Consider the following 21,243-nt stretch of genomic DNA (forward strand, 5'->3'; position numbering starts at 1 on the left):
TTTGAACTGATTTTGTGTGAAAGCTCGAATTGTCATGGTGAATAATGATTCGTCTTCTGACATTGGTTTCACTGATTTTTTCAATCACTTCTGGCAAACAAATGCTTGTGCACCATTTAGAATTGAGATTGCCACATTGTTCTAATGAAATAGCGACAATATATCTTTTGAATTTTTTCAGCATTTTTTGCACCAATGTCAAAGCATGCGGTATCAAACTCGAAAATATCTTCTTGACAGCCAATTGTTCGTCAAATATCAAGACATTTCGACTGTTCTTAATTATTAACTAACTCATTTCTACTTTTAACTCGTTTATACCACTTGTGAAATGTCTCCAAAGTGACTACATTATTCGATACGGAAAAATTCAATGTATATAATATCACTTTCAGTCGTGTGACTGACACACAGATGGCGTTGCCATTGTCAAATCCATATGACGTATATAAAGTACCAGCGATCTATTAGTCAAAAAAAGTGACAGCCATTTAAGTGAAGCTACTTTTGTTATTTTCAAAACACTGGATTCAAAACAATTTCGTGTGTTAATTTATCATTGCTTTTGATGTGAAAGAAAATACTATACAATGGCTTCAAAAATTGCTCGGATTCTGCTCCATAGACAAAGAGCCCACAAATTGGTTCTTATCGTAAATTGAAATTTCGTGAGATAGCAGAGACAGTGAAAATATTAAAAGGCAGTGTGTTTACAATTATGCATGAACCTTTGATCACGAGAAAGCTTTTTTCGCGTTTATTCACAGTCGATCAAAAGCAACAACATGTTGATTAATTAGAGAAGTGTTTGGTCATGTTTACTCGCAATATATCAGATTTTTGCATCGATATGTGACAAAGGATCCATCACTTCACTCCAGAATCAAAACAATCATCATCTGAATAGACTGCAGCCGTTGAACCACGTCCGAAGCGTCCAAAGGCCCAACAGATTGCTTTGATGGTTATGGCTTCAGTATTTTAGGAATATTGTTCATCGACTATCTCCAACAAACTCCACCTGTAGGGTTCTTGGGTGGATAGAGTAGCTCAATGACTCTATGGCCGGTCCCAGGCCCGTAAAAAGGAGGAGGGAGTCTTCAGATCAGGTAAGCACCCTATCTGAGGACCTTAGATACATTGCCATAGAACCAAGGTTGTGCCTCGGACGGATTTAACAATCATGACCAATGCAAGGAACCGAACAACGCATGAGAATACTGAGGAGAATCACGGAGAAATGTGGAGAAGATTAACGAGTGGTTATTGAATAGAAAAAATTGATGGAACAACCATATAAGTAGAATGACAGATGATAGGGTAGTAAAGATCGCAAGAGACAAATCACCGGCCGGAAAGAGAAGTGTCGGTCGACCCCGGAAAAGATGTAGCGATATTATAACTTAAAAGCACAACTGAGGAAATAAACAGGCAAAATTGCACATAGAAAAGATAGAAGGAGAACAAGACTATCTCCAACAGGGAGAAACAATTAATATCGAATACTACATAGAGTTTTTTGATCGTTTGAATGTAAAAAAATGCAAAGAGAAGCGACCTCGTATATCGAAGAAAAAACTACTGTTTCACTATTACAATGCACCCATTCCCAAGTCGAAATTGAACGAATTACACTTGGAATTGCTTCCTCATCCACCGTGTAGTCCAAATCTGGCCCCCATTGACTACTGGCTATTCGCTGTTCTCAAAAAATGCTCGCTTTTAAGAAATTCAGCTTAAATGAAGAAGCAATTGCTGAAACTGAAGTCTATTTTGAGGTTAAAAACAAATCCTTTCTCAAGCGTTGGACTGATTGTATTACTCTTGAAGTAGATTTCATTTTTTATCAAAAAAAATGTGTTTTTCTTAGTTAATCAAACGACTTATTGAGTGATATGTTATTTGAGCTTTTTGCCATTATTTAACTTGAAATAAAACTTAAAATCTTGTTTGTGATTCAAATTCCTTTATAAAAATTGGAAATATAATCTCACTAAAACAGACTGATAAACCGTAATTGGTTTACAAAACGTGCATGTAGGCAGAATATGTGTACCTATCGAATTTGATAATATTGTTATTATATTCTGACCTTTTTATATTCCTATTATCACTTATACTATTATTGTAATATAAATCACAAAATTGATAGTATGCTTTGAAAATATGTCGTAATATCTTTATAGCCTTCAGTATTGCAAAAAAAATTTTGAGCATTACTTCATAACATTTAGCTTTTTGTGTTTTCAATTTTTATGTGGCGTGAAAATTACGTAAATTTCTACCTTAACGTGAAACAGTAAACCACAATAATAATTGTATTAATAAAAATGAAATTAATATTTATCAACCATACAAAACACCCGCATGCCAATATGCGGGTTATTTAATAAGAACCAATTATGATTATTCGTGCTTTCCAAACAGATTTTCTTGTTAGTTAATGTGTTTATGTATTATATAATCAAAAATAAAAAAAAATCTTGATAAAAGAACATCGCACTTACCATATATGTAAGAAATAAATATACATTAATTAGTGTGATAAAGTTCAATGCCTCCTTTGTCCTTTGAGATAATAATTTGAAAATTTGAGTGATTATAGCCATCATTAGTTTTCACAATTTCAAAATTATTCACAATCTTACAGCGTATTCTAGAATGCTGTGTCATATCAAGGTAACATTTTGTTGATTTTTATTGTTTGACTTCCCCATTACCATAATAATTATGAGGTTGTGATGTATTTAGAAAGTTGTAACCCCGTTAATATTCATTGAATTTGATACAGTTTGAATGAAAATAATGATACATTATGTACCCGTTTTTTTTATCAAATGAATTACCATCTAATCAGTTAATAATCAATTGTGACTTGACTATGATTCAATTGTCAAAAACTGATATTTGACAATGACATGACGTGACAATAGGTACATCATTGTTTTTTGACTTAGTGGTGAGGTACATTTTTTGGTGTTTGAATTAGGACAATAACTATACCATGAACGTGTTCATAAAACCTACAAAATCAAGCTTTAAGATATTAATGGAGCAGTTTAATTGTACGGGTTCAGTTAATTATGAAAAGCATGAATAATTACAAATTTCTGTGATATAAAAAAATTAAATCAATGTTTAGCTGATATTGAAAAGTGTAAGTAACAGTTCCAGTGAACAAGAACTGAGCTACTGAGCTACTACAGTGTACAAAGAATCCTTAAAAAAAGCAAAATGCACCGTTACCACATTTTCTTGCAACACGAATCAACTGAAGTTGATTTTGAAAAAAGACTAGCATTTTGTGAGTTTTAGAAAAAGTTAATCAACAGATATATTTGTAGGACTATGTTCTATTTGGAGATGAAGCCATGTGCAATAAAAATGGTTGTGTTCACAGGCAAAATTTTGACTATTATTCATTAACTAATCCATATTACATAGTGACACACAGGAAAACTAGGGCGTTGAATGTTTGGGAAGGTAATGTTGGTGACCATATTTTTGTGAGAAACATTTGAATGCTAGGATATATTTAGATTTTCGAGTAAATCAATTACCTCTTTGATTAGAAAAAGTTCCACATCGTACACGTCAAAAGATGTGGTTTTTGCACGATGGTGTGCCTGCTCTCGCTAATCAATTAATTAATAGTGAACTGAATGAATTATTTTCTGAAAGATTCATTAGAAGAAATTGTAAAGTACAATGGCAACTAAGGTCACCAGATTTCAATAAACTGAACTTATTTTTTCTGGGATAAAATTGAGAAGGGAGTGTACAAAATACCTCTAAAAACAAAGAATGACATTGTGATGTAGAATACGGAGTGAATTTCGGAATATTTCTATAGAGATGCTTCGTATGTAACTCTTTCAGTTATTGTATTCATGCATATATAAATGTCTTTGGAGGTCACTTCGATCACTTATTGTGATAATCAAAACGTGAACTGTGTACTATAGTAAATAGAATAGTTTTTTATTGTTTTGTTAATGTTATTTATTTGTATTATATCATTTTTTCATTGAATTTGAAATTTAATCAAACACCAATAATAAAACGTTAGATCCTAGTTAGTCATACAGTTATCCCAACAAGGAATCTACGAATGGAAGTATTTCGAGAAAGCTTGTTCCGAAATGTCTTTTATTTGTTTTGTCGTGGCCTTCTCAATATCACTTTTATACATTTCCAATTTTCGGGAAGAGCTTGAAGTGACGTTATATTGAAAGTGAAAGGAAAGGTAAATGTTAACATACATGAAAGCTATTAGCGTCCAAAAACTCGCCAGTCAAAGATAACTTCTAAGTGGTGATAATAAAAAGAGCTGAGACACCATTTAGCAGATCTTTTTTTTCCCACATCGCCAACGTCTAGTGCCCCAATTGCCTATGTTTTAAATGCAGTATTTGTACATTTTCATTTGTTTTTGAAGTCGTCCTAAACTAAATCATTTCCACTCGTACCACTTGTATCCAGCCTTATCACCATAATTATATTCAACATTTCGTGAGATTCTTTTGCAATGAAACTCTATGTTAATGTTCAAGATACATATTTAATGAATCACTTTTTTTTCATGAATTTAACATTTTTCGAGAAAATTTACATTCATATGCAAGTAACAAGCATAGATTCATTTCTATATTAAGCGGAAAATAGCAATGGCATAATCTGTAATGAGTATTAACATAGGTGAAGGCAAATATTTATTGCATTATCATATTTTCAGTACAACAGGCATAATTTATTATAAATATATAAAGCACCTATAAATGAAGTGTCTATAGTATATAGTTAACGTATGCCAAATTAACGCAGCTTGAAAAATCTGTAGAATTACTTACTTTTCTATCTACTACCAATTGCAACTATGATTTGGCATAGATCTCAACCTTCTAGACTGGGGATGAACAATATTGCATGATAACATATTGGAGGCAACTAAGACTCTTTTCATCTGATCATGCTATTCTATCAAACACATTTTTTTGTAGATAAACTGAACGTAAAAAACAGTTGCAGAAAAGTTGCACGTTTCATGAGAAAAATAAACGACATAGCTTTTGAAATCAAATTTCTTCGAAAACTGTTAGTTTTGCGAAAAAAATCAGGAGATATCTTTTGTTGGCAATTTTGTAAGCTACAAATTTGATAATCGCTATTTTTCTATAACTATGACCGTTAACAAGATATTCATAATCGCGAAAAGCCGTTCGTGACATATGACCCAGAGTACCTTTTTAGCGGTATCAAAGGGGACGTCTGGAGTTTGATTTATAACCATAAAATGGAAGTTCATATGAAAATCCAGCATTCCACGAATTTTTCCTTAAAGTTATTACTGCTCAGTGCAGTGGAGATAGTTAGTGGAATAGTTTTTTATTTGACACATTTAGAATTATTATCAACCACTAGTGAATGATTTGATTGAAAAAAAAGAAATTAGTTTGTTGTGCTTGTTGACATAGATTTGTCTTGTTCTAATTTACTATGCCGTTTTATTAAAATGAATGAACGAAAGTCTTAAAATAGACGAAAGTCACTATTGTAGGCTAATGACAAACATTTATTTTGAAAGTTACTTCTGTGTTTTTAAAATTTATCATCTATTGTAATTGTAAAAACAATACCAAATAAAATCTCATCGTAATGAAGGCTGTTGAGATGTAGTTCTAGAAGCAAATTGATTCATTTGTTTCCTTTAATTCGTTGATATTTGTAGTTTTCTCTATTCTACGTTGATTTTGATACAGAGGATATCTTTTAGGTAATATCGGTTTTCTTATGTGAAAATTCTTAAGCCTCAATTCTAATATGTTGTAATTTGTAAAGATTGGACTCTTTTTCTATGAAGAGCACAATTGTTTTACTCTTTTTCAATCATTCTTTTTTTGTTTATTGACAGCGCGATAAGTACTTTTTTATGATCAATAGCGCGGAGTGCGTTAAATATGGAATTCACGTACTGTCAAGACATTATTGAGAGCACAATTTTGAAGCAGCTGTGGCAACAAGAACAATATATGAAATTTAAGGAGAAGAGACAGTTACTAATCGAACGACGTGTCGTTGTTGGTTTAATCGTTTTTATACTAGAGATTTAAAGCTTGATTATAATGTACCAGCACTCGCTGATTATTATAGGACTCTATTGGATCTTCTAAAGATACCATGAATTGCTATTCAAAATCGTTAGGTAAGATCTACAATAGTTCCATACAAATTAATGGAGATTCAAGCGAAACGTTAAGTAGAGATATGTAAGTAGCTCGTTGTCCTGCCTTTTTTGTCCTTTTATTAGATGCACTGTTACTTACTTGATGTATCTTAACAACCCAAACAATGAAAATCAGTGGTTAGACAAAGGAGAATTTCCTGATCTCGTCACAAAGAGACGTCAATTCGAACGGAAAGTCTTGTTGAGCGTCTTGTGAAATTATGAAGGTTTAATGTTCTTCGAAATCGTTCCAGATGGTCGAACTGTCAATTTCGAGGTATATAGTGGGTAGCTGTTGCAAATGTATTAAGTTTTATTGTGGAAATATCGTATGAAATAAAATGGAATCCTACCACATCCATTATTTAATCCGGATTTAGACCTTGTACTGTCAGATTTCTAATTATTCGAGTCCATGGCAAAATTCTTGCGTGGGAAGAATTTGAAACAAAATGTTGAAAATGCAGTGCAACATCGCATCTAAACTCAAAGAATGATTCTATCAACGTCTCAAAGAGCATGATTAACTTCGAATATTAGGGTAAGATGAGGGAATGGCGGTCACTTAAAGCATTGATCCATTTTTCAATTTATTTTAAGGACCTACATTGCGTATATAGTAGACTAAAGATGTATCATATCTATCAGGGGTTTCATATTTTCCAATCATTTTGTAAAACCTTTCATTGGCTGTTATTACCCTATGTTGAGGGTAATGGTTGTCTACTGTTGGTATTACCGGTCCTTCAAAATTAACACAGGTTTGCTTTTAACATGTACTAAGACAAAATAAAACGACGTTTTATCAGTTTCTCCAAAATTAACTCTTGCGTTAAAATAAACCAAATTTATAAAAATTATTGATATTTCTACTTTGAAAATCACACACTGAGACGCATAGGAGCTTAGTTTCTAGGTATATGTATGTAATATAATAAAATACAAAATATTCGTGTCCGTAAAATAAGGCTCGGAAGTTTATTTTTCCTATTCGCTCAATATTTTGCAGTGGGCGGATTATGTTTCAAATGTCAAAAAAATATCGGATTTATTTTCCATCATAATGTCACAATCACTATTCGTAGTTTAAAGCAAAGGTAATCGATTCGTTTCAAATGATCCAGAGAATTTCTTAAAGTATACCTTCATATTCTTTTTTGAGCCTGATCGATTTCATTTCTGATACTAGCAAATATTTTGATAATGAAGATAAAATCACGCCAGATCAATTAAATAGAATTTATTGCGACGTTTAGTTGGAATTTTCCACTTACAGAATCGGAAATAAATGTGAGTTCAATTTTTTCATTTTTATAAATGTCTAATTCAGTAAAGCGTTAATGAATGGGAGCTCTATCGTGACAATTTTGTTGGTCAGGACAAATATTTCTTCCCGCTTTTCAACTATGTTTTTGGAAAGTACAAAACTTATTCACTCAATTAAAATGTGATTGTTATTTATACTGAAATGTTTCATGTTTATGATGGAGATTCATCTTCAATCAACGCACTATGTGATTCTTAATGTCGTCGTCGTCATGATGCATTCAGTCAATGTTTATATTCAGACTCAGAATCCCCGCAGATTTTCACAGTTTAATAGGGCTGTTAATAAGTATGAACATGTATGAATTCATGTCGAACAAATAATATGTGATGATTATGATTAATAGTTCGATTAAACTATCAGATGTCTAGCAACAAACAAATAACATTGTGATTTTTTCCAGACATACAAAGTATTTGCTGATATAAGGGCTCTATACGTGTTAGTACCAGCTTTATTAGGATTAAAGGGTAATTTAGATATGTGTCTTTCATCAAGACTCTCCACTCATGCTAACTTAGGAAATATGGAAGACAGAAAAGAAATCTTCAGAATGGTGATCGGAAATATCGTCTTAGTACAGGTAAATATAATTTCTTGTTACATTGTTTGTTTTTATGATGCTAGGTTTGGTCTAATTGGTTCTTTATAATTCATATGAGACATCTGTTGGAAGAAGAATTCTTTTGTTTATGAGATCGTACCAAGAACTCAGCGATTTTTGGGGTTTCTCACCTTTCACTTGGAAGGACAGCACTACATCTGTCAGTATGCAGCTGTCATTCAACTCGTACTAAAATGTGAACAAACTGCATCATTTAGTTCGTGATTGATAATCATAAAAAGCAGAATATGGAAAACAGTTATTATTATGTGCCTATTGAGCAATTTTTTTTGAGGAAGAGACTTCACTCAAACTGAATCTGAGCTTGATAGATATTACGAGGACTCTGTACCATCAACTACGACAACCAGTTGAGATATTATGGAAGCCATAGGCGCTTCATACGGTTTTGTGCTTTTCATTTTGAATTGTTATTTGGATGTGAGACATTTTTGCATAATTTCGTAATTGTAGACGAAACACACGATTCTCCATAATACACTAAAAACCAAACAGCAGGCAAAACAGTGGATTTCTCGGGGTAAATCGGAGTAAATCGGAAACTAAAGTGGGTTTTCAGCTAGTGAATTCATGGCAACCAATTCTTTTTTCGAAATAACACCAAGCAAATGAAATAATCTATTGAGAACATTATTCCAGCTTATTATTGAGTGAGAAAGACCGCATTTGGTCGAGAAAAAAATTATTTTTAACAAGAACTTCGCAAGTACGCAAATATGTGCGATTTAAATCACCCAATTCTCCGGACTTAACTCTAAATAACTATTTCTTGTTTCTAAATCAAATAAATGGCTCGAAGGAACGAGATTCCACAACTATGGTATCATTTTTCAAATACCTATTATGATGACCTCGATCTTATACGGTGTTCTATCACTCCCGTTAGATTTAATGATAAGAATCACAAATTATCACATATATCCTAGCAAATACAATTTTTTAGATTCAAGCTATAGTATGCTCCTGCATAGTTTCTTTATTTGCAACTGGAGTATCAGCTGCTGTTAATGGAAGCTTTAATTGGAATCATACGTTATTATTAGCGACAGCTAGTACGTTAACAGCAACAATGTCGTGTTTTGTTTTAGGTAAGATAGTAGTATTTTGCATATGTAATACATCTGAAACATTATAGATAGAAGGCATTTCATACTAGTTAAGTTTCATACTTTGTTATGGAGTGTATAGTCAATTAAATTGAGCTTGTTTTAAAGAGTATTATCTTCAGTCTTCCTGAGAATGATTTTTGATCTTATATTGTCTCATTTCGTCTCAAATCTCAATCATGATATACAATGTGCTTCACGGTTTTTGTTGTTATCTATTCAATCAATCCATATTCTACCGTTATTTGATTATTTACCTAGGAATTTCATGCATTATAATGATTGTAAATCACAACGATTCTCTCAATAGGTTCTTTATCTATTCATTGTTCCATCTTCATAATTGTGGTTCTATTCATGTGTCGGTTGTATTTCTTTTTCAGTTAACCGATTACAACAAAGGTTTTTTTGTATTATCTGTTTATCAATAGAAATATTTTTATAATGCTCGGAAACTGATAGTTGTAATAAATATCCATTGAAAATTTTGATTTGAGCAACAATAAAGGAGATGGAAATAAGGATATTAATAAATATTGAGGAAACTGTAATGGAAATAATGGCAAACATTTAGTAACATATGATAAATTTTGTCCTTGTTTGTTTCTGTATTCGTTCTCTATTCGCTTTACTCCTATTTGTCCATATTATAGTCCGGGAGAGGTTAATGCTGCCGTGAGCAATCATAGGGCAAAGGATAAAACTGATACGTTTTTATAAACAAATCCTTGCGGACAATTATTATATAAAGTATCTTGTAATTTTTCCGTATAATGCATATTTACAAATTTCTAAATTTTTTAAAGTCGAAAAATCAACTTTGTTGTTGTTGTTCTTTGAACTTCACTCTACAAATATACTTCGATATTAGTGCAGGTCCAGCGTTTGGCACTTATCACGATTGTCAATTAAGCGCTTTCTCAACGTTGCAGCGCGTGACGAAAAGCCTCGATCTCCACGCGTCGAGCGTAGGCGGCTCTGTTCTGGCGCGCATTTTATGTCGTTAATTCACTATCTGCTTTAGAAAAAGAAGAGATCCATTGAAATATTCTCAAATCGTGGAAGAGAATATATTTTTCGAAATCTTTTTTGAATAAATATCTAATGTACACTATTATTTTATAACACAGCCAGCATTACATGACTATGCCCATGCTGTTGTCCAATGCTTCAGTATTGTATAATTTATTTTTACACTTCATTTTTGTTTTATCGTATGACAAGAACAGAATGAACAACATTTAATGTTAGCTCTGACGCAACATCAAAATTTTTCGCAAATCTTACATCGTCAACTTGGTACAAATTAGGAGGCAATCTCTTTAGAATCAATAAATCATGCTGAACTTCATATCCATTTAAAAGTGGATCTAGCTTAAATATGCTGTTATTTAAGCAATTAACTTGTTGATATATTATGTTGAAAGCTCTAAGTATATGTATATTGATAGATATAGGAGGTAATTCCGTGAAATCTACATTTTTGTGGTGATAAACCCAATAACGAAACTGGTCAAAAGTGTCACATACGGTTTTTTTTTTCATAAACTTCAGTGATGTACTGCTCAGCCATTTCTAAACTACGATTTATACTTTCCTCTGAGATATCAGAAATGGAATATTCTTAAATTCATATTAATGACTAATTATATAAATCGAATATCAAACATTTCCATTCCATTTGTTTTAATGAATTAATGAAGTAATAACAATTAAATTAACTTGTACTGTAGCAACTAGGAGTTATTGAAAAATATATATGACACTAGTACTTCATTCTATGAAAATATCTATAACATTTCGTTTAAATGCGTTCAGTTACAATAATTCGGGTTATAATTTATTTGGTCGTGCAATTACAGAGATTATGTAATGGAATGATATCAATAATGTTGATGTCGAAGTTTTTTTTCATCTTTTTTTAGGGTTTTTTTAAGGCAGATAGTAAATTGGCGACATGAAATGCTAAGTGCTGCATCGTTGAGGAAGCCCTCAATTGTTAGCCCTCAATGGTCAAACGTCAAAAAATGTTCTGTTGGTCAGAAGTTATTGACATTGAAAGTAAAAATCGTCGATTTTTCGACTTTCAAAAATTTCTAAATTATAGCAGAACTTATCTTCTTTTTAAAAATGGGCCATATTTGCATAAAAAAATTGTCCGAATCTAAAAAACCATTTGTTCATAATTTGTTTAAGCAATTGCGATTTAAACAAAACGTGCCAGTTTTTCGCAAACGGCAGCATTGACCGCTCCCGAACTATTATAGACATAGACTTTGTTTCTATATTTGATTTATACCTTTTCGATTCCATAATCCATTAATATAGAAATAGTCATATTTATTCTATGATACCTTATTTGTTATTCTCACAATCATTCAAATAACATTAGTTCTGTTTTATGAATACATTAGTTTTTTGAACGATCTGTTCGACGCTTACGTACATCGACGGTACATGATAAACTAAATTTGATTTTGTTACGTGATTAATGATTTTCTTCTTGGAATAGTCTTAGATCATATCTCATAACAAATGTCTTCGGTGCAGGTACTAATATTTCTCGATTAACGAACGCTGTAATTATAGTAACTGTTATGTTTCATACCCTCATATTTTCAAAACTTTCAACCCCCGTTCCGGCTTATTATCCTCTACTGCATCAGCTTTAGTGAGATAATTGTTGATTTAGTGGTAATTTGATCAGTGTGTTCAGTATGGTTCCAAAAATTCCAATTTAGAAGTGCTATGAATTATTTAAAAATCAAGAACAATGATTCGTCTTGATATCCTTAGACCTTAACATATAACGTTTGCGAAACGATGTACGAAGAAAGATACCTCAAAAATGGACCCAAGGCTTTTTTTACATCATGACAAATCGCTTTTGATCCGCAAGTTTTTGGTCATCACAAATCTTCCTATTTGTCTTTCTTATGGTTCTTTCTGAAAATAAGGAAGTTGCTAGAAGGAAAACGTGTTCATATCATTTTTGACATTGAAAAAAATTGGACACAGCAGATAGTAGCCAGAAAATGATTATGATGATTGCAATAGCTAGTATATGCTGATGAAAGGACACAGTAGACACTAATTCTGCTAATAATTTACTTGTCCGTTGTCGGTCATTTGAATAAAATGCTAAAAAATCGTATTGTGAAATCAAAGACAGTGTTGAGGAACCTATTCTCATTATTTTCCTCTTTTTAACCTGCTGACCAAAGTGAGAAGTACGTTCGATGATAAATTTCGATAATGACTTCGAACGAGCATTTTGTTGGTATCAGCCACTTAATTATTTGTAAATTAAGTGATGTTAGTTTATAAGTATTATGATAATTAAACAACGTTTCAGCGCTTATTGTCTCAAATTTTATTATATTTTTGTGTTGTGTCAAGTACTTCATTTCAATTTTTTCTATATTTTGATCTTCTTATGGTAGCTGTATGCTTCCCATTGGTTGTCACACGAGGTAGGTTTTTGAGTAAATATGTTTTAAAATAATATCTCCATTGCTTTAGTTTTTATATAAAAACCTGGAATTCAATCTCCTTACCAATGTCCAACACCATTAATTTATTTCCTTAAGTCGTTACTCATACACATACTACTTGACATCATAGTGTTCTTTGTAATTATCACTGTTCAAATATAGATTGAATGAAGAAATATGTCTAGATGATTAAGTTGGTGTCTACTGAAGACTCTAATCAGATCTTTGGTTCGACTAGTCGCAAAATGATAGCTTCACTTAGCATGTCAGTTCTTTTATTTGTGATAACGACACTGATTTTGTTCTCACGTGGTCAAAACTCCACCAGCATTTCCTCATTAGTCTTCTAAAATACTATTGAATTGATTTTTCACCTGGCTATTATTTGAATCTGGTGTTTCTGGCATTGAGGAGTTCCATCTAATCATCCTTTTTTTCGTCATATCGTGAAGTGAAACTGAAAGTTCTTTCAAAAAGTCTTGTTTTTGTGCACCTTTGTTACCATTTTTGGTACACTCCGTAAACACTATGTGAACTATAATTTGAAATTACCTTCAGAATACGTTACTGATAAATGATTCATTTTGATATAGGAAAACGAACCCTTACGGGGCTAGTTGCTGAGATATAGTGTGTCTTTTAAATCAAAATTAAAAATTTGCCATAAATCAAGAACGACTTTGAAGGTTTTTTTTTTAAAATTTGTGACTAATATGCTCCTTAATAAAGTAATATTTTGACATAAACAAACTTTGGGAAAAATATACAAGTGGCGCGCTGTGAGGGATAGTTGTCACTTTTATCCCCCTATTTTTTACGCCACTGGAGCAAATTTTTCTTCTTTGTTTTAAATTGCCTGATTATTTTAAGTTGAAAAACTAATAAACTTTTATGGAGCTAAAATGAATGGTGTTGCGTTTTTGATTTTGATTAAAAATTTTTAACACACTATATCACAGCAACTAGGCCCCGTATTCGTATATCAAGATGAATCATTTATTGAGATCCCTCTGTGGCAGGTAGAAACACCCTGTATGTTATACACGTAGGAATGATTCGAAGATGAACAAAGAACACCTGTTTACTTCTAATTATGTTAAAAATTTGTACTCATTTTGTATATTTTTTCTTCTTATCATTTTCTCCATATCATTCTCTCCATTTCTTTCAGAAAAGTATGTACAATAAAGTCATACTTTTCTAATTTCAATGGTTTATCCGCCTGCGAAGTCAATTTCTTAACCCCAGAGCAAGAGAAAACCCTTCACTTGGCAGCTCTTCGACCCGAATCTGTTGCCAAGAGAAGACTTCTTATTCCGGCAGTCGCTTGATCGTCAAAACTTCGTTAGATATCTACCAGGGTGTACCTGATAACAAACGTTTAGGTTAGCATTTTAATTATGCTTTCATCCCTTACACCTCACATTTTTAAATAACTAACTCTTAAAATGTATTTCTAAATTTTTGGAACTGTATTCAATTTTTGCCTTTAAGTTTAATTTGCTATTGAAAACCTGTCTCTTATAAGACGATATAAAAATAAATTTTGTAATCCTCATGAATCTAATCAAGATAATCAGATATTTTGATCGAATTATTCCACTGCCTCCAATCTTTAAGTAAAGTTTAAATTAAAACTGATCGTTCAAAATAAGGCAAAATCAAGGTCAAAAAAAACCTGAATATTAAAACTGATGTGGAATGTTGAGTTTTGATTTGGATATCATAATAGTATAATAATATCCGATAGTATTGTCATATTTTAAATCGAAATTATTGATTTTATTATTGCCTCTTTGAAACTTGATACAATTATTCTCTCATTATAGATATAGTATTGGTAACTGTGATCATATTATCCCATAAATTGAAACTCAATCCAGATAATTTAGCCACACCGTTAGCGGCAAGTATCGGTGATTTGGTTTCTTTAATGGTACTGTCATCGTGGGCACGAATACTATATAAAATTCACGGTAAGTACTTTTCTATATATGTTTCCAATCTTTAACATACTAATTTTATTAAAAAATCGAATTACGAATCATGAACACGTTTAGATTGATCTGAGTAATACGAAATTATTTAACGAATGAATGGATTAGAATTCCTATTGCATGATACAAGCATGTGAGGAATTTGTTAAAGATCCTCTATGTATAACGTGAAAACTATAAATATCAATAATTAATTTTTTCCAAATCGGCAGTAAAATGAAACACGAATGCCCATTGGTCGATAAAAATCGCCAGTGAAATCGCTTTTTAGTACCTACGCACTGAAGTAACTGAACTGTCAACCGATTCAACGGTATTCGATTATACATCAATCAGCTTTACAACCTTTTAGACAACTTTATTATTACGAATAATTTAAAGTGTTCTATCACTAATAATATAAATAAAGGAAGAGAGTTAAGATTTTCATGCCGATTTAAGAAAAAATAATCATATTATTCAGATGTGTAGCTAAACGCAGCACAGATAACCTATTCTGCTCGCCTCAATTCCAAATATTTTCGAAATTTTTTTTAAATCTGGGCGATGTCGAAAAAAAAAACATAATAAAAGTATGACTTAAGCGCCTTGATACATGAATAACTATCAATTTATCTTACTTTTATTACAAGATCTCAAGATAACGTTCACTTATTTTTCAACTTCATTCTTCACAAACATTGTCATTTATTCTTCTTATTTCAATGTCTACTCATAAGTGGATCGATAATATTGAGCGTTTGTATACACAGTAAAATGAAGACTTGCAGCCATATATTTCACTAAACTGATTCTTACATAATCAATTACATACTAATTACACCACCCTGCATCAAAATCTCCGACGAAATAAATCTTCTGCACGCAGTTTTACGCGCTGATCTCAAAAATGCAATCTTTTTTCCCTAGCGCGTCTGTTATACGGTACCGAGTTAATTCGTCACTCTATAGTCACCTCTTGTTCTTCTACTTTCCTTCTTAACTGTGAGAATAGTGTCGATACAAAATAAGCGATTCCAAAGGGAAGAGTTTTAATATTCTTGATGTGTTTTGTTATATTTGTGGGAATTTCACATAACAATGGAAAAGTGACATTAATGAATTAGTAAAGAACCTGGATTTTTCTCAATACTTGGAGATCAAGATAAATCATGAGCTTCCCATAAAGTATGCTGCACCAGGATAGAAGGATTGCATCTTTGAATAGCAGGAAAAAGAAGCAAATGCCCTTTGGAGTCCCTATGGTATGGCGAGAATCGCAGAACCATGTAAATTGTGTGGTTAGGACAAGTGGATACACTTCTAAACATAAAAGAGCGTGGTTTACTTCAGCTTTCCCTCAGCAATACGACTTGTGCCACATGGGCCAGATCTACCGATTCCATCTCCACCTGACATTTTGATCGATGATCCAGCTAAATCTGAGAGTGAGGCCAATTCATCGGAAGATGAATTTTATTACAGAAACACGCATTAAAGCTTACCAAAGCAAAATCAAATCAGGAATCTGAAGTTCTAGGCCCAAAACTGGAATAAAAAAATCTCTTAGCTTCAGGAACAATCATTTCATGATATCGTTATAGAGAACAAGATTCACTACCTTTCTTTGAAGAAAAAAATTAATGGTTCTGTTGTAATATTCTTGATCCAATAGAATATTGTGGAAACACTTACTAAACGTACAAGTATGAACTTTTTTTTTGATTTCTCTTAAAGAAATTTGAAAGGAGTTCTTGTACATAATGGTAATAAATACGTCTTCATTCCAGTTGCCCATTCCGTTCACTTAAAACGTATGAAAATGTAGTTACCATATTTCAATTTCAAAATATTATGCCTTATGCTAGATCCACAGCTGGAGTATAAGAAAATGCCGTTTTTCTTATGAAAACTAGACAGTAGAACTCGTAATACACACTGAAAACAAAAATTGTGACATAAAAGACATTTTGTACCTAGTTGATTGACCTTAAGAAGATTTTGTTACAACCGCTGTACATATTTCAAGTATCTTTTAAAAAAATTTGCCCACAAAATTATTACCACAGAAAAAACAAAGATGCAAATTTTCTAGAAGTATGAATCAGAGAGAAAAACTAGTTTGGATGAGCTTTAAAAAAGTTGTGCGTGGTTCTCTGGGCAACAATAAAGATCCCGAGTACAGAAACCTAGTGGGAACAATATCACGCCATTAAAAAGAATAAAAATAATGAGTGTGAGAGTGTACTTCCAACATTCCCACCTTGGATATTTCCCTGACAACCTAGGTGATTACAGTGAAGAGCAAGGCTGCATCAAAACATAAAAAATGGAAAATTGCCAAGATATCATTCATACATCTCTTTACACGTAAACTAAAATTGAAAACAAAATTTTTATTCAGATATAGAATCAGCATGAAAAACATTTCAGAAACAATTCTATATTTATCAAATCATCTTTGAAGAGATTTTTATGATAATAATCAGTGATATTGATTCTTTATTCTGGAAAGCTCTTATCTAAAATCATATCACGTACATAGTCTGTACAAAACTCTTCAAATATATTGTAGGTTCAATATGTAGGTTATTATTGCTTTCAAAATTCACGACTGAGGTAGTCAAGAACACAAGTCACTACTTGAAGAATTGTTGAGTTAATCAAATTATGTCGGAGAAATGGAAATCCGTGTTTAGTGAAATTTCCAGAGAGAGATAAAGAAAGCTATGTGCTATGTTGGGTTCCCAAAATATGAAGCGATACCCACAAAATGAAGCGAATAGTCAAAGTAATGGATATACATGTACTTTCCCAACAAACCCAAAAATCGTATTTCTTGTTGTTTACATTGATAAGGGGAAATCAATAACGCAGTAGTCTAGTGTGAAATCCGTGTACGCCACAAAAAGCGATATAAAATAATCTTTCGTAGCTTTGCTCCAAGAAAATATACAATTGCATATTGCTAATTAGACAAAAATAAGTTCAGTAGTTAATATTCATTCACTCATCTTACAGTCCTGACTTAGCACCCCGTGACTATCGCCTCTTCCGATAAGTTTAGTTGTGATTTGGTGGATAACTCTTCGTCAACAACGAAGAGAATCAAGGTGTTGTAAGAACTTACCAGTACTATAGGTTTTTAAAAGTATAAGAAAGTTTGTGTTTTGTTCGAGCTTCATTGTGCCATCGTAAAGAAGTACTAGTGTATTAAACGTTTATTCATAGATTTAATTATGAAGTGATCTTCATCTTCATGTGGGAGTCGAACCCGCCAAACTTTAGATTGTACTAACATAATAGATTGGAATAATTATTGGTCAAAATGACACTATGGAGTAAACTCTGGTGATAACGTAACCTTTCATCATTCGTAAGTCAATATACCATAGTAGTATCAAGTTTCTAAATTCCACTAGGTTATGTATAAAAGATCGAAACATTCGAGGGAGAGGGAACTATTGAATTGCATTATACGTGGTCTAGTTAAGTGATATTCCACTTGACAAAGGTTACATTATTATATCTATAATTTTTTTTGTAGACACTTATCCTTGGCTTATGCTAGTGATTCTGATAGGATATATTTCAATACTACTCCCTGTTTGGATTTCAGTGGTTAAGAAGAATAAGTATACCAAAGATATCTTGACCCAAGGATGGGTGCCTGTGATAACAGCTTTATTAATTAGTGGGTAAGTTATCAACTGAATCGCGAAGGCAGTTTTTCTGTGATATCGGTTTTTGTATGTAAACTTTCTCTACTCTTTTATCGTTGAGTATGATGGATGATTATGAGGAGACAATTAATTTAATGACATTTACAGACCTCATGTTGTTTAACGGTAACATCCCTTCATATGCGGCTGGTATAACCCCATACCTATCCGATCAAAACATTTATTTGGAACAGTTCGATCATTTATTCTAAAGAACTGATATAAGATTCAGTAGCCTGAAACTGCTACTTTTGGATTATAGATCAAGAGTAGTTATTCACGTAACTAATTATGACGTGTTTACGTTTTATCAAATTTCTCGCTTTTATAATATTCAATTACACGGAAAACGATTTTTCAAATTGAGTCAAAACGAGTCAGAAGTAATTACTTGAAATGTCTTCAGATAGCGATTCAGACATTCCATTTGAAGACAGTCTGTAAATACTGCAGTTGGTAATTTAATACTTGAAAAATCAAGAAATTGATACGCCCTGGCGTAGAAAAAATTTCAAAAAGGGTGCGATTTGAAGAATATAAAGAACATCAACGAAAAGGTACTACTACTGCATGAATACCAGCATAGTTTGCTCAGTACCTGGATCTAGCTGAAATCGAAGGATACTCAGGACATTGTTTCAGATGCATCTCTTCTAACAGACTGAGAAGTGGACATTCTGAAAATGAGTCAAGGGAGAGGATGGAAATCCAAGAGTGTAGCCGAGGCTATGTTGAGAGTTCATTAGAAAATAAGCGGAGAATTCCAGGAAACATTCTGGGCCAAGCTCCTGGAATATATGTAGATATCATAGTTTCAAATAAAATTAACATTAGATTTAGTGCGGGAGCCAGCTGCATATTTTGAATAGCCAGTCCGTTCCACCCAATTCTGCTTGTCCTGACAGAACTCATCTTAGGAGTGAACATAATGACCTTCAGCTGGTAAGGTAGCGCCGGGTCTGTTTGATCTAGGTGTAATAAACTCCGTGAATTCAACTCATTCCGGGATGGCTCAAACTGAATAATATGGTAGATTATATTGTATATTTAACAAAAAAAACTTTCAGCTGCATGTAGGGTGACGGAAAGTCCTTCAGCTGTTACGCTGAAGATCCCCATGAGTTTGCGCTCTTAGGTACATCGGTTTTAGCGTTTGATCGCATAACTGACATACTTTCTTCCGTGATTTACCGGCTGAATGTTTTATTTTTGTTAAATACTCTATAAATTATTGGATACTTCAATTTCAGCCTGATATTTATCATTTTAATGAATTTATTTATTAAAATAAACTACGAAATACTCTTATTTCAGCTTGGTTATTACTATTGTAATGATTTTAATATACATTTTTTTGTGTATCACCCTACATGCAGCTGAAGTTTTTTTTTGTTAAATATCTTCTACCACATTATTCAGTTTGAGTCGACCCGGAATAAGTTGAATTTGCGGAGTTTATTACACCTGGATAAAACGGACCCGGCGCTACCTTGCCGGCTGAAGGTCATTACGTTGGGTGGAACGGAATAACTAGTTGAAAATACAGATAGCTCCTGGACTAATAGGAAGTTCAAGAGAATATTAATCCAGAAAAAAATCTTACTTTGAATTACTGTGTCTTTAAAATGTTGTTTTATATGTTCATAAATCTAAAATAATAATGAATTAAAATAATGAAGTAATTTTCAGTATAAATAATGAAATAATTGTCAGTTTTAACAATAATCAATAAATTATTCTTTGAAACTCGATCAGTTACGTGAAGTTTTTACATAACTACTTTTCATAACTGATATATGAAGGTTATGGAAAATGTGACGTTTCTTTATGTTAATGAGAGCCTTATAGTATCACATTTGATATCAGAATTAGATAAAAATTATTACATCATCCTAATGTAGATTTTTGCGATTCATTTCCACTACTTTTCATATGAATTTGCGTTGATAAGATGTCGATCTTTGTTATCAGACATCTGTTTTGTTTCCTACTGCTGCAAGAATTTTTATTGCTTGCCTTCCTTTTTCCACAATAGAGTAGGTACAAGTAATACAGGGATGTCTACTCTATAAAATATATTTGTAGTGCTCACATAATATCTTAGACACAGATACAGTTCCTGTTTTAAGCAATAATTACACTAATGAGCGCTAATATTACTATCTAGCACTCTAGTATCCTCTTTTACTTATTTTTTAGATGCGGTGGTTTGATATTAGATATAGGAGTGGATAAGTTTAGAGGTTATACCATTTTTCAGCCAATAATAAATGGTATAGGAGGAAATTTGGTGTCAGTTCAGGTTAGTCGAACTTCCACGATGCTTCACCAGACAGCAGTTTTTGGAGAAATACCACCTATAACAAAGCAGTGGGTTTTACCATGGACAGCGTTGATTAAAGGAGGTGAGTCACAGTCAAAGATAACCTGGAACAAATTCTGAATCTTAATCAATCTAAATTATGAAGAAAACTGTACAATGCGCGGGTCACTAAACCTCACAAATGAGTCCTGGTACGATTAAGGAAGTTATCTTGTATCAATCCCCTACCTCCTGTCCCTGATTAAGGTTCTCGATGTCCCTTAGAAGGCCTTTTTGAAAGACATGAGAAAAGGATGTTTCGTCCTATAGCAATTTTAAGAATAACTCAGAAAGTTTGAGACTATTCCAAAACATTCTATTTCATTCTATCGATAAATAAAGTGCCAGTTTTTACCTAAACGGCATCCAGCATTCCAGAACATTCTGCATTGTTTCATCTTATTCCAG

The 21,243-nt window shown here is 32.5% G+C and overlaps 1 protein-coding gene across 4 annotated transcripts in view; it reads left to right on the forward strand.

The window, feature by feature from the left end:
* Positions 1-21,243, forward strand: part of LOC130453454 (solute carrier family 41 member 1-like) — a 55,627-nt gene that overhangs the window by 25,917 nt on the left and 8,467 nt on the right. For all 4 annotated transcript variants that reach the window (XM_056793213.1, XM_056793214.1, XM_056793212.1 and 1 more), the window contains exons 4-8: positions 7,954-8,133; positions 9,119-9,263; positions 14,605-14,751; positions 18,299-18,449; positions 20,673-20,878. In XM_056793213.1, the coding sequence (XP_056649191.1) occupies positions 7,954-8,133; positions 9,119-9,263; positions 14,605-14,751; positions 18,299-18,449; positions 20,673-20,878 (829 nt within the window). The remainder of the gene's footprint in view (positions 1-7,953; positions 8,134-9,118; positions 9,264-14,604; positions 14,752-18,298; positions 18,450-20,672; positions 20,879-21,243) is intronic.

Source organism: Diorhabda sublineata, chromosome 2, assembly GCF_026230105.1.
Source record: "Diorhabda sublineata isolate icDioSubl1.1 chromosome 2, icDioSubl1.1, whole genome shotgun sequence".
NCBI lineage: Eukaryota > Metazoa > Arthropoda > Insecta > Coleoptera > Chrysomelidae > Diorhabda > Diorhabda sublineata.